Below are 25523 nucleotides of genomic sequence, written 5' to 3'. Positions count from 1 at the left end.
ACTACAATACCCAGAAATCATGAAGGGAGGCTGTCCTAGGTTGGGGGGGATCAGCATTACTCGGAAGTCCCGGGCATTCGGCCGCGCTTCGAGGAAAGGAGAGATCCAAAGTTGGCGGGGCCGGAGCTCCGCGACCGGCGGACCGCGTGGCATGCTGGGAATTGTAGTTCGATGCAAGTTGAGGGTTCCGGGCGTGGAGGCTCCCAAATCCAAGGTTTGACCTCAGCCTGCCCTTGCTAGTGCTTGGGCCACAGGTGAGCCGTTATTGGCTGTCGTTAAGGACCGTTATCACTCCTGGGTAAGTAAGAGGGCTTGAGGCCCGTGGGGGCTGCCCACCGGCAGCCTGAATGCGTCGGGCCTTCTCTGAGAGGCTTTCCTTCAAAAAGCCCGGTGGACTACTGGCCGCCTTTCCTCGTTCGGAACTCTGGGGGGCCCATGGTGTTTGGTAACTCAAGGCCTCACGAGAGGGGGTGAATTGTGCTGTGCGGAGCACTGATTCTGAGCCAGCAGTCTGGACTGCTTGGTCAGGCCTTGCCGCTCGGGGCCTCCGGTACCGGTCTCCACGAAGCTCTTCCGCATATTCTCCCTTTCATTCTCCACAGCAGCCCTCCACAGTTACTCATTGTTGAGCATGTATATACCAGGCTCTGTGGGAAGGCTTTTCGTACTTCTCATTTAATCCTCTCAACAAGCCTAGAACGTGGGCGCTGTTTCCGTTTTTCACAGACGAAGAAATACGGCGCAGATTGGTTGGTAGATTGCACAGTCACATAGCTAATAAATGGCAAAATCAGTATACGAGTCTGGATCTGTCTGCCTTTGGGCCCTCTGAATTCTTTAGCACTACATAAATCCCATTGTCTGATACATATACCCAAGGATATCAGTTATTAGAAGGTAATTGCGACAGCTTAGTCTCTTTTTAGCCTTGACTGAATGCTTCAATCCCTTGGGTCTCACCCCTGTGAGTGAGTAATCCTACCTGAGTTGGTTTTTTGTTTGTTTGTTTTTAAGGAGGGCTCCTGTAGGGATCAAACTGGCAACCTGGGTGCTACCAGCACCCCGCTCTTAACCAAGTGAGCTAATGGGCCACCCCAATCATACCTGAGTTTTGAGGAGAGAGCCCAAAGACATGGTTCCCATTCTGGGAGATTTCCCATTCTGGTTGGGTTGTGGTGGGTGGTGGGGGAAGGACAAGTTCTTAACATGAGAGAGCTTCTCGGCCAAAAAGGGAAATGATCTTTGCCTTTGGGAAACTCGCAGCATGGTAAGAAACAGTCCCCATCTGACTGGGTCAAACAAAACAAATAGAACAGAGCTAAATATAGTCAACTCTAAGTTTTTTGTATCAGTGGCAAGAGCAGAAGTAAATGTCCAAATCAGCAAATAATCCCCAATCATTTATACTTGACTTTAGAAGGCAGTCAAAGACACCAGTTCAGGCTAAGAGCCATCACCTACACTGATGTCTCCAGGGCTAAGACTGCTGTCAACACAATGCCTTATGTGCAGCTGCAGGGGAAACCTTTTGTAAGTGTTTCACCTGTTGTAGCTCATGTGACCTTGTGAAATAGATAGGGAAGGGGACTTGAAGAAAATTGTGCTTGCAAAATAAATAAACACACAATGTGATATATAGATGATGTATTATAGAATTGTACACTTGAAACCTATGTAATTTTACTAACCATTGTCACCCGAATAAATTGAATTTAAAAAAAAAAAGTCGCAGTGATACCTAGTTGCAAAACCAGAACCCACATCTGGTGTTCTAATTCCCAACCCTGTATTTTCTTTTCTCACAGATATGCAGAGATTAAATGAAGGCTAATGAAACATGACAAGGAAGAGATAGGGAATGAAGGTGCTGGTTTCTATGGACCCTGCCATTCTTGGAATTCAAAGCTTAAGTATCTGCTTTGCTTTGTACAGCAAACTGAGCAGTTTTTGCTCAGTGGAGAGCCTTTTCTGGAAAGTAGGCAGGCTGTATGACTGTTGTAACCAAGCTCAGAATGCAAGTACAAACCCAAAGTTCTGAACTCCAGCACCTCAGAATCTCAGAGCTAGAGGGGACCTGAAAGGCTTTTGTTCCCTCTCTCTTAGGAGTTTTCAAGTTAGAATCCTCACTTAGATTTTGTAGGCTCCATGATTTCTCTTTAATCATATTAAAGTTTTATGTTTTAAAAAGAAATTGAGTATATGTGACACATTTTTTAAATGACCGCTTGTGATTTTAGTGCCTCAGTTTACTTTTGAGTTTACAGTCACATTGATGCAGAATGATCACCCAAAGCAGTGCAATATAGTTTCCTAAATTGGGTCTATAGATGCTTTTTGGGGTTCCAAGAAGTTTTGTTGTTTTTTTTTAATTGGGGAACAGTGTGTTTCTCCAGGGCCTATCAGCTTCAAGTCATTGTCCTTCAATCTAGTTGTGGAGGGCACAGCTCACTGGTCCATGTGGGAATCAAACCAGCAACCCTGTTGTTCAGAGGTTGCGCTCTAACCAACTGAGCCATCTGCCCACCCAAGCGTTCTTGTATTTGTTCCTCCCCACTCCCCCATAAGAGACAGCCTTCCATTTTCCGAGAGCTCTCATTGGTGGAAAGTTGGCCAAGTTCTGCCTTATGGGATTATGTAGAAACATAATCCTGTGTCCTTCTAGCTGGTTGTTATATATTCAACAGTTAATATATGGTTCCCTAAAATTCTTATTTCTTCCAAGGTAAACATTTGCAGCTTTCCGAGCGCCTCATCACACTAGAATAGTAGGATTCTCCCATCGAGCTCTGCTGGCTCTTCCTCCCCACCCATTCTGGCAGGAGCATTATACAAAGGTAGTGGGGTACAGCAGGGCCCAGAGGGTGACCAAGAGATGTGCCTATGAAGTTCTACAGGTTCTGGAATTTGCTCCTAGTGTACATAGCTCCATTATCCCTTCACGGTTAGGGGGGACAGTAGAATATAGTGGTTAAGAGAATATGCTTCAGAGTGACTCCCTGGGTTCTAAATCCTGGCTCTGCTTTTACCTAATGAGTGGCCTTGGGCAAGTCATTTCCCCTCTCTGAGCCTCAATGTCCTCTCTGTAAAATGAGACAGTGTACGCAGAAAACTTAGTAAAGTATCTGGGACAGTCAATACCTAATAAATTTGTATTTCCCTTCCCAGGAAGTCAGCATTGCTACTGTGACAAAAACTCTCATGGTGTCTATACAAATCAAGGCCCTTGCTGTACTCCCAGCAGCAGGTCAGAGATACCTTTTCTTCTAATGGGCATGGGAAGGCATGAGCCAGGTTGTGGTTCATTTTTCAACACCCTGGAGCACTAGTGACATGTCAGGCTCTTTGGCAGGAACTAGAGAAGCAGGGATAGAACCACACAGTCCCCGTCCTGGGTTCATTCCAGGAGTCGGTGGGTGCATAAACTGACAGTTAGGTAACAGTGCATGAGAGAGCGGTGGAACACAGGGACGGAGCAGGAGCCTAGAGGAGGGACTCAACCTGGAGAAAGGTGTCCTGGAGGAAAAGACGGCTGAGCTGAGTTTTCATAGGGGAAGCAGACAAACGGGTGGACGTTCTAAGCTGAAGGTATGACAGTCCAGCTGCCTGACTAGGGTGCAATGAGGAAGATGTGCCTCGAGCTTAGCGTGTGAGGAGCATTTTGGAAGTTGAGGCTGGAGAGGCAGGAGTCAGACCATGATGGGGTGTGGGTGCCATGCTAGAGTTTGGGGTTTATCCTGAAGACTCGGGAGCTACTGATTGTTAGCTGGGGAGAGAGAGGATCACATTTTTTGGTGAAAGATCATACTCTAGGGAGCAGACTGACTGTCTAGGGAAGACAGTTTTTCTCCTCTGAGCAAGAACAGGGCTGGTGGGCTCAATCGTGAACTAAAGGATAGGGAGATGGTCTTTGGCAGCTTCCTGTCTCCCCTGGAGCTCACTGTCAGGAAGGGTACCCTTCCTTCCTATGACATCTGACACATGAGCCTGGAGCACAGTGGTCCCAGCCTTCTGGTTGGTGAAGTGGGATTTAAGAGAGAGTGTGGTAGGTGTTCCCTGCCCAGAAGGTACTTACAGTGAAATTGGAAAAACCAGCCTCACTTGAAAAAAAATAAAAATAACAGGGCCTGACTGGCTATGGTGAAATGAGCTAGATACAGTAGATAAGTTAACTGAAGTTGGGGGCAGGGCAGGGATGAAGCTTTCGGGGCAGCATTGTTAGAAAAGGCTTGGAGAAAGCAGACTTTGAACTTGGCCCGGAGGCCGGCAGCTTGAGACCTAAAACCCCCCATTATAGTTTCTGAGATCCCTACGGACCCACTCCTGAACTTGAGCCACAGCTACAGTTTTACTTTTGTTTGTGCAATTATTTGGTTTGCAACCATTTTCCCCCACATGACGCTACGTTCTATGAGGGCAGAGAACAGATTAGATTTCCCTCATCTCTGTATCCCTTGGGCCAGCACACAGTAGGCCCTCAATATTTTTTGGATTAATTAATGTATGAGTGAGTAAATGAGTGAATGATGAGAAAAAAGAGATAAGGCCGTCAGGGTGCGGAAACGATACAAAGGAGCACAGTACAGGGACCCCTTACGTTTACACAGTGCTTTATTGCTCACAAAATGTGCTAACACACAATCTCGTTTGATCCCTACCATCAACTGTCTTATCGGGCCCTGTTTTACAATGAGAAAACAGGAAGTTTAATGATTTGCCCAAAGTTTCATTGCTACTTTCAGACTTGAACCTGGTGTTTTAACACTAAGTCTGGTGCAAGAACTAAATGACTGTCCCCCTTTGCTTTTCCCAAGGGGCAACATACGGTGAGACACGTCTGAAGGGATGATCAGGGCCAGCTCACAGAAGGCCTAAAGTTTTAGGCCAAGGAGTTTGGACTTTATCTTCTAGTTGGTGACAACCTATGGGAAGTTATTTTTTGAAGCTGTTTAATAAATGATAAATATTAATGGTATTTGTAAAGTATGGTGTAAATTTAATTGCACATTAATATTTATTTAAAATAAACATAAGGAAAGTAAGTTTAATTTTAAGAACCAAGAGTCAAAGACCCAGGAGTCAAAGGAGTCATCTCTACCAGACTCAAAGGGTTGTTCAGCGCACACAACTTGGAGCAGTGCTATATTCCAGGCATTGTGTGAGATTTTAAGGACACAGAGGTGACTGAGATGCAGGTCATTATCAGGATGAAGTGAGACTGTGTAAGCAGCTAGAGCCAGCTCCAAGTTTCTTAATTACCATCCCAAATAATGGAGGATATGTGTTTGAGCTGAGAAAGCCCTTGTTGGCATCACCTCAACACTGCAAGGGGGAAACTTCAGTTCTGAGGAGGTGGTTGGGTTGAAGCCCTTACAGCAGCCCTTCAGCCTTCCCCCTGGGACCATCCCAGAGCAGAGATGCAGCTGCCATTGGCAAATTGGACCACAAGGATGCCTACTTAGAAGACAAGGCCCCCAATCCTCTGCAGGGGTTTCCTAACAATATGCCCCAGGAAGAGCCTGATAATTTGGGGGAAGTACAGGCATGTTCCTATCCCTATCACAGCCACGGCCAGCCATGGTTACTGATGGGAGTCTGGGTATGCCTCTGATGTGTCTGGAGTAGGGAAGAGATTGAGAACCACAAACCTAGGTTATCTGTGAGTTGATTCAGGAAGGGGACTGGGCCATTAGATCTGGCTCTACGGAATAGGTATTAGAATTGTTCTGCATGACCCCAAGGATTAGAACTAGAAGAAATATAAGGAAGAACTTTTTAATTGCCAGGACTGGACTTCAAAGACAACATGAAGCGTATCAAAAGACAGTGAGTGAGTTCCCTTACACCAGACATGTCCAAGTATAGACAGGAGAGATGATGTGGAGGCAGTTCAAACACTGAAAGGGTGTTTGGACCAAATGACACTTTTGGTCATGAGATGCAATCCTATTTACTGAGTGATGGCTGTCAGTGTTATTGATTTTAAGGAGAAAGTTTTCAGAGACGGGAGTGATCAGAGAAAGATGTTGAATTCATTTCTCAATGTATTGAATCCCTACTATGCTGGGCACTGTTCTAGGCACTGGGGATACTAATGGTGAAGATATACAAGATTCTTGACTTGAAGGAAGCAGACAGCAGAAGTACGGTGCAGGGAGAGGGAAAAGAGTCAGGGCAGGACTTTCATTAAGGACCACCTACTATATGTGAAGTGCCATTAGATGTTTTTATATATAGTAGCCCCCCCTTATCCATGGGGGATACTTTCCAAGACCCCCAGTGGATGCCTGAAACCACGTTTAGTGCCAAACCCTGTGGATACTGTTTTTTCCTATACATACATACCTTTCCACTTAAAGGAAGCACTTTACAGCTTCTCTTTGGCATATCTGAATTGCCAGCATCACTCTCTTGTGCTTTGGGGTCATTGTTAAGTAAAATAAGGGCTGCTTGAACAAAAGCACTGTGATACCATGACAGTTGATCTGATAACTCAGACAGCTGAGTAACTTACAGGTGGGTAGTGGGGGGTGCGCCGTAGAAAGGAATGATTCACAACCTGTATGGGACAGAGCAGTACAGCGTGAGATTTCTTCACGCTACTCAGAATGGGGATGGTGACTATCCACCTCAAGGATTGTGAAGATTCAATGAGATGATTCCTACAGAATGCTCTTATGACCTGGCAGGTAAAGGGTGCTCAGTTAACTATCTTAGCTATCATTACCATTGCCAGAGGCTGCACAGCTCCATGATGGCCAGGTTTGAATTTGAACCTAGAACTACCAGTTTTTTACCCCCAGTGTGGTAAGGCTCTGGCTCCTAGCAAGGAATTACCCTGCAGCCCCTACCCTTTCCGCCACTCTCGGACTGCTCTCGTGCCCCGCCCACCTCACCAAGTCCCACCCCTTCCGCTGACCGGACGTCCGGTCCGCGTGTGCGCGCTCCCGAAGCCCCGCCTGCCCGCCAGGAGCAACCCAGTAAGCGCTTCTGAGATTGGGCGGCGTAGCGGCCCAGGCCGGGTCAGCGTCCCAGGGTAAGTATCGCGCCGCGCGGACGGGTGGGAGCAGCTGGGTCCCAGAGAGGGGCGTGGCAGGGGCGGATGGAGGCGACCAGAGGTTGCTTTGTTTTTTTCCAGCGTCCGAGTCACACGGCCTAGAGGGTTGGGTCTACACCCGAGGTTCTGTGTCACGACGCTTAGGCCACCAATCGTGCTGCGTGGTGGGGTGTAGAGTACGCGCCTTTTTTTAAAGCCTTGGTTACAGTTTATTGAGCACGTACTGTAGCAGCCACTGGATCAAACGCTTTTACTTCCATGGCTCATTGCTTTGACAGCAACCCTACTAAGCAAGGTGTTGGTTTCTCTGTTTTACAGCTGTAGAGAAAGGTTTACAACTAGAAAGTGGCGGAAATTGTGGATTCAAACCCAGGTTCCGTCCAAAGCCACTACATTTTAGAACTTTGTGGTCAGACCTAAGTTTGATTTTTGAATCCAGCTTCTACCGTTTCCAGTTGTATGAATTTGGGTACCATTCCGACTCTAAATTTGCTCATCTGAAAAAAATGAGAATGATAACCCATCTCACAGGGTGAATGGAAAGTGCTGGGTAGCTGCTGTTTTCCCGAGTGATTATCTTCGCTTTTCAGACAGGCTCCCTTCCGCTTTTCTCTTCCTCAGGAGGCTGGACTGGTTGTAAAATTTTAGTGAAGACTCCCCAGGCCTTGGGGAGTAAAGAGGGCTGCCTGACCGCCTGCTTCTCTTCCTTCCCCAGCTTCCCAAATGGAGGCATTGACACCTTTGGCGTTGAGTTTGCTTATGAAGTTTTCAAAGATTGTTCTCTCTTATCTATGGGAAAATGATCACTGGAATGAACTTTGACGTTAAGTTCTAATTCTAAAGTTGAAAAAATAGAAGGCTTTGAATATGGGGTGGGGGAGCTGATTTTACCTGAATAAATCAAATTGATTTGGTGGGGTGCAAACAGGCCTGTGGGAACGGTGAAATGCTAGAGAGAGAGCTGGCTGATGAAAAGAAAGTGGACAGGCCAGTTGGGGTGTTTTTTTCTTAGCAGGGCCCTAAATTTCCACCAGATACTCTTCTATCTCTCTTGAGCAGTCCGAATCTGTCCTGGATAATGTGTTTAAAGGGTTCAGAGCCTCTTGGTGCCTGTGCCTGAAGGATAAAAGATTAGAGCTGATAGCTAAAGGCAGGCAAGCAGTGAGCACAGCTCTTTTTTTGAAAACTACCCACTCACGTATTTAGGTAGATAAAAATTTTTCTCTGAAAGTTTCAATAGTTGCAAAGGCTATGGTTTCTAGTAGTTAGTTAATTGTAAATACTGACATTTTGAAAATAAAACTGTTACATCAGGGATTTAATTCTGCAATGGAATTTAAATACCATAGTGATTTGATTTCCCTCATTCTTTGAAAAAAATACACGAATCAGTTTTTAACAGTTGAAATTTTACATCGTTCATTTTTCCTTCAACTCAAATTTCTACTTTATTTCCTCCTCAATAGAGTTTATACTTGAAAGCCTTTGGTTTGTCGTCCTACTACTGTGCAACAAAAATACACACAAAAAATTAAAACATCTTTGAAAATTGTCATAATAAAGAACGTTTTCCTTTGTATTCAGTTTTTACTATTGTAAAATACACAATTGATCAAAACAACATAAATATATAACTAGTTTTGAGAATTGTTAAACATGGAAAGTTTAACTTGAAGTGCTTCTCATAATTAGCAGAGTGGAACTTTTTGTTTTCAGTTAATGTATGCACCCATATGTATTTGTTAGAATGAGCAGAACTTTTTTTCCCATAGCTGTAAGCATTGAAAAAGTTGGTTCGTATAAATAAATGCAGGTATTGAAGGCATTTTGTTGTGTCAGTATTACTCAATTCTTTGAACACCCTCTGGGTGATAGGCCAAAAAATCACAGTGATCTATCATTGAAATCTATCATTGATGACCTGTCAGCTGACAGTTCTTCTAGGACCTTCTTTAACTTTATTGAAAGCAAAGGCTTGGAAACCACCTGACTCAGCAGGATTTGTTACATAGTCACTATAGGCAGTCACATGCTGAGCATGAATAATATTTTGAATTGCCCCTTTGTGGGACCTTGTGGGGGTATTTTGCACTGTGGGACAATGCACCTGAGTAGGATTTGGCATGAGTGGGTAATTAGGCCGTTTTTTGAAACTTAGGAAATGGATGAGTGTGATGGGGGACTTGAGAATGGAGAGCCTGCAGGCAAGTTCCATGGCAGATCTGTTCCCTGAGGAGAAGCTGGAGAACTGAATTGAAATGTGCTCCTCTTAAAGTGTGACTTTGTGCCCCTTGGAAAATCTTTACGCATCCCCCAGGGCTTCTCATTCTCCAGTGTTGAAGACCACCTGGAACTACCGTGGGCAAACACCTAACTTTTAACTTCTATTTTCTCACCTTTAGAATGGGAATAAATCAAAGTACCAACTTCACTGAGTTGTGCTGGTCAGGCGGGATCAGGAATGTCCCTGACAAATGGAGAGGATTCGAACGATGGGCGACTCCTCTTAAACTCTAGTTCCCACTTGCTGGGAAATTCACCTTCCTAGAAACTCAGGCTCAGTGTCCTCTTCTGTGAGCTCAAGATATTGTCAGTCCAGGAAACTGGGGGCTGGAAAGTGAGGTGAAAAGGTTTTGTGATGCTCGTAGTAGGTTTTCTAGAACAGATGTTCTTATTTTAAATAGTTAATGTTGAGTTTCTGCTTACCCATGAGCTGGACGTTTTGCTGCATGCTTTATGCATTCATTCAACAAATATATCTTTGGAGGGCCTTCTTTTTTCAGGCCCTGTTTTAAGCACCTTGGATATAGCTGTGCCCAGATTCCAGGGAGAGAGTCAGATTACAGTAAACACAGATATTCAGTATGTTGGGTGGTGATAAATTGATAAGCGCTGTGAAGAAAGAAAAGTAGAACAAAAGGAGAATAGAGAGTGAATTGGGGGTGCCATTTTATATATTCAGGACCGTCTCTGGTAGGGTGTAGTCGGGCAGAGAAGGCAGTGAGCCGTGCAGCCCTCTGGGGGAACAGCTTTCCATGTGGAGGGAACAGCATGTCCACAGGCCCAAGGCAGGAGTGTGCTCAGCAGTCAGAGGGCAGGAAGGTTGTCAGTGTGTCAGGAGGGCGCAGTCATGGGAGAGAGTGGCAGGAGACGCCCATGTCTTCATGAAGCCCTTGTAGGACCCTAAGGACTTGGCTTGTGCTCTAAGTGAGATGAGAGCCATTGGAGGGTTTTGAGCAGAGGGGTGACATGATCGGACTTGGGTTTGTAAAGGGTCATACCAGCTTAGCTGCTCTATTACAAATAGACTGTTGGGGAGCAAAGGTGGCAGCGAGGAAATCACTCAGCGGCTACTGCAGTAAGCCAGGAACTAGACGATGGCGGTAGATGGACCGGGGGTATCAGGTCTGCTTGTGAAGGTGGGGGGCAGAGCTGGCAGGGGCACTGGTAGATTGGATGAAGGTTGTGAGAGAGGAGCCAGGAGGACACCCAGGGTTTTGGCCTGAGTTATTGAAAGGCTGAAGGTGCCCTTGAGGGAAATCGAGTAGACTACAGTAACTGACGTGTCACACTGAGTGGGGGAAGATGAGGTGACCATGGCATACTTACCTCCTTTAATCCTGACAAGCCCTGTGTGAGTGGTCATGATTAATCCCATTTTATACACAAGAAAACAGAAGTCCACAATGCTGGCGTATTGCCCAAGGCCAACACAGCCCGTTAAGGGACAGAGCTGAGATCTCAGCCAAGGTCCCTATGACTTCGAAGCCCCTGAGAGTTGGCATTCCCTGTGATCCTTTTTCTGCAAAAATGCTAGCATAGTCGTCTGGTCCAAACAACCTCCCTGCACACCCGTGAAAGCTCCCTGGCGTGATGGTTTGTGCTTGGAAAGGACTCAAGAGGAGAGAACTGTTCCCTCCCTTCCCTTGGTGTTGCCAAGGGGAGAAGGGAGAGGAAGACTGACTACCAACACCTTCTCTTGTGGCTCCCTGCAGGTAATTGGCAGCCTGGAGGAGATGGTGACTTACTAGAATGAGCAGACAAGAGAACGTAGACTCAGGTTTAAACAGCATCCTCTCACCAATAATGAAAGATTAGGAGTGGGGAAACGATAGATAAAAATAGCACTTACTAGTTAACTGGAAAACAATATATTTTTGCAACCACTGCTTCCACAAGAAAATAATTGGGTCCCAAGACAGGGAATGACTCGTATTCATGAATGATTATATTGATCATTGGAGCAAAATGGATACATCCCCTTTGGAGAGCAATTCAAAGGAGTGGTGCCTGGCCGGTCAACATGCCCAGTATGAAATCCTGAGAGGCTTCAAAAGGAGGAGGAATGGAAGCTGCCAGCTAATGAGGGAGCCAGGTCCTGCCCCCGTGTAAGCAGGTTGGGGCTGTTGGGGAGATGCAAAGCAATAGCCTTTGCTTCTAACTTAGGTCCTGAGCTCTCCCAAGGGAGAAAAGAAAGAGTGTCCATTCAACTATCCGTTCCTTATTCTGTTTAACCCTTTGGGTGTTTTGTTTGTTTCCATTTTTTTTCCAGGAGGGATTTACTAGCAGCAAGCAGCATGTTCTAATGGAAAAAGGAACAGCTGGGAGCTTGTTCCAGGCTCCCCTTTGCCACTGATAGGAGAATGTGACCTCAAGTATTTCCCCTCCCCTTCCCTGATCATGGAATCATGCAGTCATTTGTTCTATAAATAGTTATCAAACACTCTCTTACAAATAATAGGGAACACTGATTGAATGCTTAGTGTGTACCAGGCTGTATTCTAAGTACTTTACACATACTCTTCACAGCAACTGAGAGTAGGTGCCATTAGCTCCATTTTACAGATGAAGAAACTGAGTCAAAGAAAGATTAAGAAACTTGACCAATATCATTCGCTTGGTAAGCGACAGACAGACATTGGTCACTATGCTAGATGCTGGAGACAAAGGGGTGCAAACTGGACGTGGCTCTTGGCCTTATGGAGCTTATTTTATCGAACACATTGAAAATCTTCACAAAAAGTACCCAAGTGAGCACAATGGGTACAAGGAAAGGAAAGGAAACAGAGAGTGAGAGATGTTGGGGGCCTGATTTGAGTTGCGGGGTGGAAGAAAGGCCGTGACTCGCTTCCTTGCTGCTTTCAGGTCCTCTCTCAGAGACCTCCGTGGTCCCTCATGTAAAACATTGATCCCATTGCTTTTTTTTTTCCGATTATAGTTGACATCAGTATTACTATATTAGTTTCAGGTGTACAGCGTATTGGCTAGACCTTTATATAGTTTAGGAAGTGATCCCCCCGATAAGTCTAGTGCCCACCTGGCACTGTCCCCCGCTGCCCTTGGTCCCCTCCCCTACTTAGCACTACCACACATGTTGTGAGCTTATTAGTTGCATCCCTACCCACGCCTGCCTCCTGCCGTAGAGTATAAGCTTCATGGGGACAGGCACTCTTGTCTTGAACAGTGCTTGGTGCCCGACCGGTTGAAGGAATGAACGCGGAATAAATCAAGAGAAGTTACCCCGATGCCGAGTGTGGTGGGCAGGGGGACTAGCATACAGGGAGGCTGGAAGGAAGGAAAGAGCCTGCGTGTTCAAGGACAGAAGGCAGGTGTGTGGTGAGCACAGACATGGACGAGGAGTGACAGGAGGTGGAGGGGTCGGCAATGGGCAGGTCACATGGGGCCTAGCTCCCGTGAGAGGCTAGGAGGAAGGGGAAGAATGCAGTGAAGGTTTTAAGCAGAGGAGTGACATGATCAGACGTCCTTTAAGCCATGACCCTGGCTGCCTTGGGAGAAGCAAGGCAGGGACTAGAGGGTCAGGTCACAAGGCTATTGCAGGGGTCTGGGCACAAGGTGCCGCACGGTGGCTTAGGTTAGCAGGGTGGGTCTGGTGGAGCTAGAACTTCAGAGACAGCATGCGGCAGTGGGGCTTTTTGTCTGGAGGCCTGTGCAGCAGCCCACTCTCGGTGTTCGCTAAGAAACACTGCCAGAGGGGAATCTAAGACTATCCTCCCCTGAAAGAATTTTCTTTGTCTGCTCTGGGTTATTGGGGCCCAAGAGGTAAAAACCGAAAGGCAGTTTGGAGTGGCTCGGTGAGAGGGCCCACGGTTGATGGAGCACAGTAGAATCAGGTCCCCGGCAGCAGATGCCACCTCTCTGACTCTAATCCTGACCTTTGCTTTACAACCTGCTGCCTTTCCATGGACATGGAGAATGGGGGGGGAAGAGAGGATTGGATGTGGATCCCGGGAGTGTTGTACCACCTTGGCTGGTGGATTCCAGGCCTGGGATTACTTTCTGGAATCCAGCTTCCATTCCTCTTGCACTGGGCATTAGCTTTTCTCTGTGAGTATGGGACTTGTCATTCTGCCAAGCCAGCTCTGTGAACAGCTTTGCCACCAAAGGTCATGTCATTCTTTGGTTACCCCGCGAGCATTTGCTGACTGCTCTGGGAAGAGCGCTTTCAGAGGAAGAAAGCACCAGTGTGGCTCACAGCCTTCCCCAGGAACTGAGGCTGATGTTGGCGCTGGAAGACCAGTCCCCTCATTCACAGGTGTGGAGACCAAGGCTCAGAGAGAGGCAGGCGTCCAGGGCTCAGCTTACCCCAGACTCACCTCTCTGGCTGTGAGAAGGCTTTCTGCCGTCACACAGGCAGTTTTGTGGCAGAGCCCAGAGCTCCACCGCCAGCCCGCAACCTGCCATGTTAGCAGTGGTTCTGGTACCTGGCTGGCGAGGTCGCACCCTAGATTCAGATTCAGTGGGCCGGGGTGGAGCCTGGGTTTCTGCACGTTTTCTAAAGTTTCATGGGGAATTCAGATCAGAGCCAGGTTTAGGTGTTGCTGTGAGGTTCCCGCTGCTTCTGTGTGCAAATGGCAGTGGAATGAGAGGAAACGAGCGCATTCTGGAGAATGATGACGTTTGAGCCAGGGCAGGAAGAGGGTCATGAACACAGGTTATCAAAGGTGGTCACTCTTCCGTGGGTGCCTGGGGAGGAGCTGCGGGATAGGTTTGGATGGGACTTAAAGGCAGCTTGGAACCTAAGCCTTTGTTTCCTTCTTCCTAAGTCTTGACGGGATGGAGGGCTCTTGCTTGCAGCACTGGGCAGATTTGTGAGCAGATCTGTGAGTGGGTACACCACACACACACACACACACACACACACACACTCCACCCCCGGACCCAGGGTAATACCACGTGACTATTCTTGCTCACCTGTCAGTGAGTTTCATTTGTTACTGTCTGTCTCTCCAGCTTTCCTGAGGGGCAAGACCTGTGTTTTCCTTTGGTTGCCCGAGAGGTCCTTGGCATCGTGCTACAAAGCCCAGAGGAGCTCAGTCAGCAGTTAGTGAAAGAATGAGTTATGGAGGGATTTGTTGGATGGGAACAGCTGTTGTTTGTCCAGCCCCTTTAAGCCAGGGGCCCAGGGCCTCCCTGGACTGTGTTCCTCCATCCCTTTGGCCTTCCTGATGGAAGCCAAGCGGCTGGTGGTTGTTTCCTCAGGTGGTCATACAAGGCACAGAGAAGGGAAGGTATTCGTTAGGCCACCTCGGCAGCCCGAGGCAGAGCTGAGCCTGGAATTTACATCGGTGCCCTGGCTGTTGTCTGTAAGATCCCGCCCCTGTGCTGCCAAGGGAAAACACCAATATGATCATCAAGAAATCATTTTTCTTCGACTCTGAATTGATTTGCCTGCAGACAGATTCACCGTCCTTATTTTGTCCTAGTCTAAAGGTAAATTCATTTTCATTCCCTGAGTACAGTAAGGCAGGGGTCTAGACTCAGAGTTGGGGGCCCTGAATTCCATCCACAGTCCATTAACGGCTGTGGCCCTGGCAAGTCCCTTCCTCTCTGGCCCTCCCACTCTGCCACTATAAGTGAACAATTGCTGTTGACCCCGAGCCCTGTTATGCAGCAGAATTTCCTGGGCACCTCCATGCCCAGGATTCTGACTCAATAGGTCTCAGGAGGGTGCTGTCCCTGTGGGTGGGCAGGGGTTGCGATCTCAGCCCCATGGCCTTTCAGCCAACTCGGGCAAAGTTGGGTGGCAGGTGACAGTGGCTTGCTTTTAACATTGAGAGGTCAGGGCCCTGTGGAGAAGAGGCCCTTACCCTTTCGTTCGTCCATGGTCTGTTCTCAACTCCTACTCCCATTGTTCCAGATTGGTCTTCGGCAGAAGAGAAACAGACGCAATGCTTTAGACACAACAGGACAGAGTTGGAATTAAAAATGCTGATGCTGGATTTTTTCATTTGAAATGTCAGCTGAGTGGACAAACTTTTTTTTTTGACAACTGAACCCTGTCCTTAATTCCTCTTTTTGTAAGCTAGAGGGGACACAACCTGGGGATGAGTATGGTCTCAGAGAAATTGAGGAGAAATGCTTATAAATGGTTTAATCATTTAGTTAGGTCTCTCCATTCGGATGACGACACTGGTAGCTAGTTTTCTCTCTCTGCCCCTGGCTCCCCTGGGTGAGGATGAGCCTGGACATATTGAAGCTTCTAGGTTGGTCTCCCTGCCACCCATCCACTCAGCCTACATCTGAACAGTCACCTTGCCTGCCCTGTCATTTGGTGAATCCTCAGGGGAGCCAACTCATTTCAGTATAAGCTCAAGCAAAGTGTAATTAGGACAGTAAATCTGCTGTTTAACAACAACAAAAAAGTCCTGTGATAGATTTCAAGGTCATGGAGACATGATTTGACGCTGAAGGATGGATGGAGAGAGACCTGGTCTTTGACTTAATTTCTTCCAGTCTGGGAACAAAGTTCAAGACATGCTAATCCTGCTTACTCCAGATAACGCAACATGACTTTTTTAAAAACCTATTGGGAGACAGTCTGAGGTTGCAGGAATGGGGATGTAACTTCATGAAGGTCTTTTTATCTTTCTGTGCCTTGCAGTATGACTGTAACCCCCATCTTCCACCCCACATTACCCTCCTCACTTCCTGTACTGGGCATTACCTACGTATCAGGCAGTGGACCAAGGGCTTTATATGTGTTTTCTCATTTAGCCTGCACAAGAGCCTCATGAGGCAAGTTCTGTCATCCTGTTTATGGATGTGAAAACAGGTTCAGAGAGGTAAGTGCCTTGCCCAGGGTTGCACAGCATGTGTGTAAGGAACTGAATTTGAGGAAGTCCATGCTCCTAACCTCTGTACTGCACTGCTGCTCAGTCTGAGAGCCACAAATCACAGCGCCAAGCTCTAAGTTACTCCTTCCCCCAAGCCTGTCATCCTTTCCTCACATTCCTTCTTGGCAAGACCCATCTTCTCTAAGCCTTAGACTTAGTGGCCATCAAGCCACTGCTTGCCGCCGAGACCCCCGTCTGAGCCACTTCTTAGTTGAGGAGGGGGATTACTCTTCTCGGTGGAGACTAGCCCCCGAGGCAGTCCTCGTGCTCGTGCTAGCGTGGGGCAGGCGGGCCATTCCCACGAGCCACCATGGCCCAGGCTAGAAGGTGGAAGCCAGCGCCCAGTGGTGCTTCTGTGGGCATCTGGAATGTGCCTGGGGTTCACCCAGAGGGACAGGTGTCCCCTTCCTCCTGGAAGTGTGCCTGCATCGGGGACTGCCGCCTCCACAAAGCACTTTCTGCTTAGCAACACCTGACCTTGTTCTGCTTGCTCAGCACTTTGCTAAATTTAGACTGTGTTAGTTTGCCTTATTTACGAGTGTTTTTGGAAGAATCCTGGAGGCCTTTCCTGAAAGAGTTTTCTGTTTCAGGATGGACCCCGAGCTCCCCGAGCTTAGGACTGACTGCCCGGCCAGGCTGTGTCTCCCTTTCCTTCCTGTGCGTCCCTGTCCCAGCACTGATCAGGCCTGCCCTGCTCTCCTCCAACACGCAGGTCCTGCTGGCGTTCCCGCCCGGCCCATCCCAGGCGGCTGAGCGTGCCCTGCTCCGGTGATTGTTCGGCTTCTCGGTCGGTAGTCTCCCTGGGAAGATGTTCTTGGTGGGCCTGACAGGGGGCATTGCCTCCGGCAAGAGCTCCGTGATCCAGGTGTTCCAGCAGCTGGGGTGTGCGGTGGTGGATGTGGATGTCATCGCCCGCCATGGTGAGTGCGAGGGGTGGCTGGGGACGGTGCAGGGCAGTGCCCCTGTGCGCCTCCCTTCCATCCAGCCCCCTCCCATCCAGCCCCCTCACCTGTTCATAAGGCCTCAGAGGAGGGGAGGGCTTTCCTGTCAGCCCACGCTGATGTCCCGCTCCCTGTGCCATGCCTGTCCTTCCCTCTTTACCCCTCCCTCTCCTGAGAAGTCTCCCCTCCCCTTCACTGCACCCCATGACCAACAGGAGGTATTCTGTGCACTCTCCTCTCTCCCTTAACTACTTTCCCTTCCCCTCGTGTCCTTTGTGCTTCCACTGAAAGAAGCACCCCTGGGTTCCCCCATCATTTTGCCTCGAGTCACGTGGGGTCCTCAGGCCGGCCTGGAGGCTCCGGAGAGTAACCCCACCTCGTCCTCGTGTCCCAGTGGTCCAGCCAGGATACCCCGCCCACCGGCGCATCGTGGAGGCCTTTGGCACTGAGGTCTTGCTGGAGAATGGCGACATTAATCGCAAGGTCCTGGGAGACCTGATCTTTAACCAGCCTGACCGGCGGCATCTGCTCAACACCATCACCCACCCTGAGATCCGCAAGGAAATGATGAAGGAAACCTTCAAGTACTTCCTCCGGGGTAAGGCCCAAGGCCTGGGGTAGGGGTGGGCAAAGCCCTCTCCTTCCAGGGCCAGGGCCCTTCTCTGCAGAAAAGTTGGCCAGCGTAGGGGGAGCTGGATATCCCGGCTGTTGAGGTCACACTGTTCATTGGCAACCCCTCCCCCACGCAGAGGCCCGTACCAGCCCCAGAGGAAAGAAACAAATGACCTTCAACTCTTAAGGAGGTTGACAATTTAATGTGAAGAGACACTTGAGGCTTTTGAGCCATGATCCCCAGGAAGTAAGTTGTTTTTTCTAGCAGGGATGGGAGTAATAGTAAGCAGCTGATGAGTGATGGGCTCGTAAGATGTGAGTGTAAGTTTCTAGCTGTGTGACTTTGTCAGGTGAGCCAACCCCTCCGCCCGTGTCCTCATCTGCATAATGCAGATGATAAGGTCAACGTTGCAAAGCTATCAGGGAGACAGAGTCCCCAGTGACCGTCCCTCAGCACACCAGTAGAAACCATAGTCAGAAGCCGTTTGGTGCTGGTCTTAAGCCGCCTGGGAAAGTAAGCTTGCAGACAGGAAGTTAGGGCCGGTCCAGGATGACCAGGCAGGTGGCAGGTGGCCGAGGGGTCTAAGACGTAGTCCTTTGGGGCTAGGGCTCAGTGGAGAGAGTTAGGCTGGCATGTGCAGGACTGAAAGAAGGGGAGAGTGTGTGAAACGCAGGGCTCTGTGCTCAGTTGGCAAGAACCTTCTGCAGCAGCTGTCAGCACCCTTTCCCCGGCCACATGCCACAGTGCAAGCCCTGTTCTTTAGGACAATGTTGGGCAGGGGTGACTTAATCCTCACTGTCCTGGACGGGGTCAGTCACCAGGAGAAGTGGGAGAACAGAGAGCAGTGGCTTGGGAGTAGGCGACAGGCTCGCCTAGGGCCCCTGCAGCCTTCGGCACATGTGGCCTCCAGCCTGGGCCTCCAAGCTGAAGGCCTGGCTGCTTATCTCCCCATTGTCAGTCATGATGCTGAGACTTCCCTTCCTGGAGGGTTTGGGGGAGCCTTGTAGGTTTTCTTCCAGCTTTTGCACTGTGATCATGGCCAAACCCCGTATTCTCTCAGGCGTCAAGTTCTCTTGTACAAAGAGGGGAACCTCGCCCTACCCCCATCCCCCTGAATTCAGAAAGAAAGGGCTGACTTGACAGACGTCCATGATGTTGAGCCCCCCTCCCCCTCCCATCAGCTCTGTCCAGTGGGGGAGCTGGCCCAGGCATCCTCCCTGCTGGACCAGTTTTGTTCTGCATCTCAGCACCCTCCCAGGAGAGTCTCTGGACTCTTTCTGCCTTTGTCCTGCTTCTTGTGTCTCTGCCAGGACCCCACATTCCTCCTGCCCCACACCCAGGAGCGAAGCCTTCTGTCTGTCATTCCTGCCCTTTTGCATTTGCTCCCAGGCCAGTTGCAAGTACATCTGCAGGGCTTTGAGGTGACAGTGGCTTTCCCCCTCTGAAAGTAAGCGTTGGATAATATCACTCGCTCCAAAGTTCTCCCGCAGTGTCATCCACCCAGTCTCCCCTCTCCCCAACCACCACCACTTAAATAAAAGCCAGAAAGCTCTTTTCAGCTCGATAAGGTGAAAAATGGGGACGACAGCTGTGGCTTCCACAGTCCCAGTTTTTCCCTGATGACTATAACAAATACAACTGTCAGAGTTGGTATAATCGAACGTCAGATAAGATCACCAGCTGTTGGGGAGGTCTCTGTGCAGGCAGACGGATGTCTTAATAGAGTCAGGATAGTTTGCAGAGCTTATCAAGCAGGAGGGATGCGACAGCTGAATAGCCCTTTGCCAGTGAACCAAAGAGCTGGCCACGAGCTCCCGAGAGGGGCCAAGGAGAAAGGACAGGGAGGGGAGAGGAAGGGATGAGAGAGGAGCAGGAAAGAGAGATAAGAGGCCCAGAGAGGATCTGGTCTTGGCTCCTGTACTGGTTGGGAGGGGAGGGGAGCGGGGGAGCCAGCACTGCCAGCCTCCTTCCTCAGGGAACAGTAGTAATAAAAACCATCACTTGTGGAGCACTTACTGAGGGTCTGGGTGGGGGGGTGCTGTGTGGTCTGCATGACTTCGCTCATTTAATTCTTCCTGCGAAGTAGGTAGTCTTTTCACGCATTTACACAGATGAGGTTTCTCAAGGGGCCCAAAGTCACATGGTGGGAAAGTGGGGGGCTACAAACCCAGGCGTGTCGTCAGAACCCATTCTCTTAACCCCTCATTAAACTGAAGGCTTTCTGGGCAGCAGGTCCCGGAGAATAGGAAACCCAGCCGTTTGGGTTGTCACCCCGTTACTGCATCACCTGGAGTGCCAGTTTCTCAGGGACACCCTTGGAATTGGTGTGATACGTGTCTGGTTCTATGGTTGGAAGTGTTTGCAGTGGGACACCATCCAAGCCCGCAGGGGCACCTATCCTTTCCCCTCACTGCTCCTGGGCCCCTGCCAGCTTTATTACATCTACACAGGGGTCACTGGCTTAAAGAGAACTGAGAGTGTGGAGCCCATGGTGTTTCTGGACAGGCAGCCTGGGGATGTGCCCACCCAGCTGGGGAGGGTGCCGCCCGTGACTGGCCTTGGCTTGTGGTGGAAGAGCCAGCTGATGCCTTTCACCCCACTGGAGTTAGTTACTTAGTATCAGTGATAACACGCCAGCACCTCCAGACCTGTCCCTGTGGTCCCAGTCTAGTGGTCTGCTTCTGACCGTGCGAAGCAGCTTCTTTCCTGGTGGGGCTGCTGCTGCTGCCCCCGTAGGAGTCTTGCAGGGAAACTTCCCCAGTCTCCTTCAGTTCTGGCTGTGTCATTTCCCTGCTCAGAAATAACTCTTTGGGTTCAAGGTCAAGGTGAACCCAACACTTCCGTGCCTGCCCTGACCACCTCACCAGTGTCGCCTTATACTGCTCAGGGCCTGCACGGCAGCCAGAGCTGGAGGACCTCACTGCTCCCTGTACTTTGCTCTTCCCCATTCATGCAACCCTCGCTTCCACCCACTCACGTTCAAGTATTAGAAGTTCCTGCCTGCTCTGTAAGGCCAGTACAAATGCCGTCCCTTCTCCAAGGTCTTACCTGCTCATCCAGTCAAAAATGACTTTCTGCAGCATTCTGTTCTGAATGGCATTGGAACTGGCTAGCTTTCCGGTTACGCCTGTCCTTGGAAGGTCTTCCCCTCTGCTGGGGCCTCTCAATGGTAGAAGCCAATGGCTTCAACTCCATTGCCACACCTAACATAGTCCTCAGTGTGTGCTGGTAAACTTGACCTTGTGGCTTTCCCCCAGGATACCGCTATGTGATTCTGGATATCCCCCTGCTGTTCGAGACCAAGAAACTTCTCAAGTACATGAAGCACACAGTGGTGGTATACTGGTGAGTGTGTGGCATGGCCTGGCCTGACCGAGGCTGGAAAGGAGGTACACTGCAGTGAGGCATATACATGAGAGATGGCCCACACCACTGTGCCCTGTCCCCACAGGGCGGCCAGGCGGTGCAGGGCTTGGGGGTAGCAGTGCCCAGAGCCTATAGAAACCAACCTCTGTGCCTGACCCAGTGTGTCCCCAGGTAGTAGGTGTGGGATGGGATGACCCCCCAGGGGTCTCTAGTGCTTGGGAAGGGCTCCCCCTGCTGGCTGTTGGAGGCACTTCAGATGCGAGGCCCTGCCGTGGGCTACCATATTGTTATTCACTCAATCTGTTTTCCCTCCTCCAGCACTTCTCAACTTTCCAAACAGCTCCCACGTTTATTATTTCACTCAGTTTACCTTTCAACATGAGGTAGGGCATTAGTTGATATTTCTGAGTTACAGAAGAAAAATCTCAAGGGGGTTGGGGGGTGTTTACAGGATTTGTTCAGGGTCTCCCATTGGCAACACCTACAGACAGAAAGTTGCCAGGAGGGAACTGTCAGAGCCCAGCTAAGGAGGGAGCTTTGTTCTCAGAATCCCCCAGGATATGAAACAAACCAGAATTCAGGTTTGGCAAACAGAGGAGGATCAAACTGTCAGAGAAAATGAGTCATAGTCTCAGTGGGGTGAGAGAATAGATGAGTGTCTCGGCCCGCAGACATTTCCTAGATGCCACCCACAAGTGCAACAGATACAGAGGTGGGCACTTGGCTCTGTGGGTATTTTGGGCACAGGGTGGCTCTCAAGAGACTAATGTGTGGGAGGTTCCTGACACACTGGAGGTGGGGTCTGGAGTACTCAGTGCCCTCAGCATCACCCTGCCCTCCCCCTTCCCCCCCCCCCAGCTCCCCACCGTGGGCTGTCATTGAACAGCCAATCGGAGTCCGCTGAGCCTGGTGTAGGGACTCAGGCATCTTCACAGCAACCATATGGGCCCATGTCTCCCCATGTAAACCTGCAACCTCTCTGGGTTCTCTGTTACCTGTTTGTGCAAGACTATCAACTGAGGCCAAGCAAACTCCATGAAGACTTGGAATTCTCTTTGCCTGGAGTCAATCCCATTGAAACTTTGTACCAAGGGATCCAAAAACCAAAAGGATCTTGAGTGTAGGTGAGAAAACAGAAAAGGGGCTGGTGGCATCTGCAGTCACCAGATGACTCCCCGCCTATCCTTGCCACCTTCCTCCTCCTGTGCTTTCCTTTGAGGTTGGTCTCTTTGCTAAGAGTAGAGATAGCTATGGCTCCTGGCAGGTAAGTGGGGCTTTGATTCTGCCTGTTCTCCAGGAGATTCTCCAGCCCCACTCACCAGCCAGAGGAACTTTGCCAGAGTCCTGAGTGCTGTTCATGCCCCACTTTCAGCACATGTGGCAGTAGGACTCAGGAGAGGTGCCAGAGGTATGAGTGAGTGATTATTTGCTTTTCACAAGAAGGATCTGCCCTTTACAACAATAAGTCTCCCTCGTGGATTCCTTAACTGTCACACTGCCCCTGGTGTGTTTGTTGCGGGCATTTACCAAAACGTGATAATTCACAGTTTTGAGGAATGTGTCAATTGCGGAATAAGTGTTTGGTAAAAATCCCATTAACTTAAATAGCATCAATTCTTAAACGAATCACACAGGACTATTTCTGAACCCCAGGAAGGGCTGGCGGAGAGTTCTGCCTTCACATTCCAGGAGGTCTTGTGGTCTAGGCCACACCTTGAGAAGGATGTGCTCTCAGGTGGCCCTAAGCCATCTCCATTCTCTCACTCTGATTTTCCCAACTCCAGACTTGCAAGATCCCTTACTAAGGTTGGATATAGTCCTTGTTCTCTGCCATTAGCTCCATGACCTTGACAGTACACTGCCCCCATAACAAAGGAAATCAGAAGTCCTACTTACTTTTCAGGGTCGTTACTAATACCATCCCTTCTGTAAGGTCTCCCCAGATCATCCACCCAGAAACGATTTTCGGCAGCATTCTGTTCTGAATGGCATTGGAACTGAACTGGCCAGCATTCGCATTATGTCTGTCCTTGAAAGTTCTGTCTTCACATCCCAGGAGGCCCTCTGGTCTAGGTCACACCTAAGAGAGGACTAAACTGGAGCATCAAATTGTCCCATCTGATGACTGGGAAATCTCGGGCCTAGGGGCAAAGCAGTGAGGACCCTGAGGGCAGAAAGCCGCTACTGCAGCCTTTCCCCGTGTTCCCACTGAGGGGCTTAGGTAGTCAAGGAGCTCAAGGGGTGTTAGAGGTGACCCCATTCCAGAGAACAGCCGGGCAGTTCATGTGTAGCCAAAGGCAGGCCAGGGAATTTCCCGAGGAAGGACCCAGGGGGTAATATCAGAGTGGGCCAAAGAGGTCTCCTTTGAATTTCTTTTGGGAGAGGAGGAGTCGTTGGGCTTGATCTGCAGTGCTGGGTGCTGCCCCAAGGGCTAAGGGGGTCCCTTCTCAAGTCCTTGCTCGTATGGAAGCACCTTGGGGCTTGCCCATCCCTCTTCATCAGTGGCATCAAGCATAGTAACCACCATCTCAGCACAGTCCTTTTGCCCTAAACGTGCAGAGGTGGGGGTGGGGCAGCAAGGAGAGGGGTCTTTGTGGTGGCCCAGGAAGCTATTGTTGATGCAGCAGGCCTGGGCCCTCAGGGGAAGAGCAGGAAGGATTTAGCTTGCAGGCACAGGCCTTACAGCAAAAGTCATCCATCCAGGGATCCAGGATGTAGCCGATTCCAAGTGATCAAATCCTCCCATGTTAGAACTGGGAATTCTCAGCCCAGTGGCAAAGCAGAGAGACGCCCAATAGCAGCAAGCAGCTGATGCAGCCTTTCCCCTTTGTTGATTTCAAGGGGCTTAGACAGCCCATTTTGCTACCAGGGCCTTCCCAGAGTGGGGTGAGGTTGGGGCAGCCTCCCTCCCTGGCTGTGGAACTAGATTCAAGGGAAGGGGCTGCCCACCCTGTAACTTGTTGGTGGGAAGGAGGCTGGGGCCCACATGCCTGAACAGCCCTTTGGCCCTGTCCTTAGCGACCGCGACACACAGCTGGCGCGGCTGATGCGGCGGAACAACCTGAACCGCGAGGACGCAGAGGCCCGGATCAATGCGCAGCTGCCCCTGAAGGACAAGGCCCGCATGGCCCGCCACGTGCTAGACAACTCGGGGGAGTGGAGCATCACCAAACGCCAGGTCATTCTCCTGCATGCAGAGCTGGAGCGCTCCCTGGAGTACCTGCCACTGAGGCTCGGGGTCCTCACAGGTCTGGCTGGCATTGCCAGCCTCCTCTACCTGCTCACCCGCTACCTCCTGCCTTCCCCCTAGTGGGCGCTCCAAGGCAGGAAGCCCCAGGCCTCTGTCTCCTCGGAAGCTGAAGCTAGGTAATGAATGCACCCTGTTTCTTCCCAGCCCCTCAACTCTCTCTCTCTCCCCCTCCCTCCCCCCTTCTCTTTACCTTCTCTTTCTCTCCCTCTCTCGTCTCTCCTCTGTTCTCTTCTTCTCTCCCTCTCTCCTCTCTCTTTTTCTCTCTCTCTCTCCCTCCCTCTCTCTCTCTGCCCTCCCCACAATCTGGGCTGGAGCCCTGCACTGGGCTGACCATTTTTTGGGGTGCATCCTGTCTGAGACAGACAAACAACCCTCTTTCAGATGCTCCCTCTCAGCTTCCCAGGGCCCTTCCCCCGGAACTACCTACAGAACAGTGTCGCTGATTGGCTGTGTAAGCAGCAGCGGGACACTGTTCTAAGATCCTTGTGGGGAGGCGTGAGGAAATGCCTCTGTGTCCTCACCAGTGTTCAAAGCTGGGAGGTTCCCTAGACTTGACCCTCTCCAAGCACATGCCCCATTATGGCCAAAACCTCCTTCGTGGACCATGACAAATACCTTCAGACCTAGGGCTACCACCTTAAAACAGGACTCTCCCCTAGTTGATGCCCTGGGCCTGGATGCAGTGAGGATTCCCTGTAGGTAATGTAGTAGCCGGCAGAGGCCAGGCCTCTTCTGGGATGACCCATTGTCCCACCTTAGCATTTTGCCAGCATTCCCCTCACCCCGCTCACCACTTCCCACCACTCTACCTCCCACTCCATGTCCTCCTAGTCCTGAACTCTGGGTAGTCCACGTGTACCAGGCTGTTTCTCGCCTCGGTGCCTTCACCGTGCTGTTCCCTAACCTGGAATACTTTTTTTTTTATATATAACTGGCTGACTCCTAGCTCAGACACTGTGTGAAGCCCCAGGCTGGGTTAGGTGCTCTGGGATACCACCACCCCTGTGTTTTACCTGAATCCGCAGTAATCAGCCCAAAGCTGGTTGGTCTCTCCTACTAGACTGTAAGCCCTTTGAGGGCAGGGACTGTCTTATTCATCTCTGTGTCCCTGGTGCAGAGCCTGCCTCACTGTTGGTGCTGAATAAAGTGTGTTGATCTGAAACAC

General features: G+C 49.9%; 1 protein-coding gene across 7 annotated transcripts in view; it reads left to right on the top strand.

Annotated features, from left to right (window-relative positions):
- Positions 1-95: 95 nt before the first annotated feature.
- The window catches only part of DCAKD (dephospho-CoA kinase domain containing), a 55262-nt gene continuing 29834 nt past the window's right edge, over positions 96-25523 (top strand). For 2 of the 7 annotated variants that reach the window (XR_016022959.1, XR_016022960.1), the window contains exons 1-4: positions 16070-17108; positions 17524-17727; positions 21000-21087; positions 24127-24474. Coding sequence is in view for 5 of the 7 variants with exons in the window: in XM_088802280.1 (XP_088658406.1) it covers positions 16997-17108; positions 17524-17727; positions 21000-21087; positions 24127-24418 (696 nt within the window). In the remaining 2 variants the exon portion in view is untranslated. Of the gene's footprint in view, positions 7034-7058; positions 17109-17523; positions 17728-20999; positions 21088-24126; positions 25521-25523 lie in introns of those variants that run through there. The other 5 variants (XM_088802280.1, XM_019752217.3, XM_088802279.1 and 2 more) reach the window with 5 other exon arrangements.

Source organism: Rhinolophus sinicus, chromosome 12 (genome assembly GCF_057876585.1).
Source record: "Rhinolophus sinicus isolate RSI-liver-muscle chromosome 12, RSI-T2T, whole genome shotgun sequence".
Taxonomy (NCBI): domain Eukaryota; kingdom Metazoa; phylum Chordata; class Mammalia; order Chiroptera; family Rhinolophidae; genus Rhinolophus; species Rhinolophus sinicus.
This window is presented reverse-complemented; position numbering and strand designations above follow the sequence as displayed.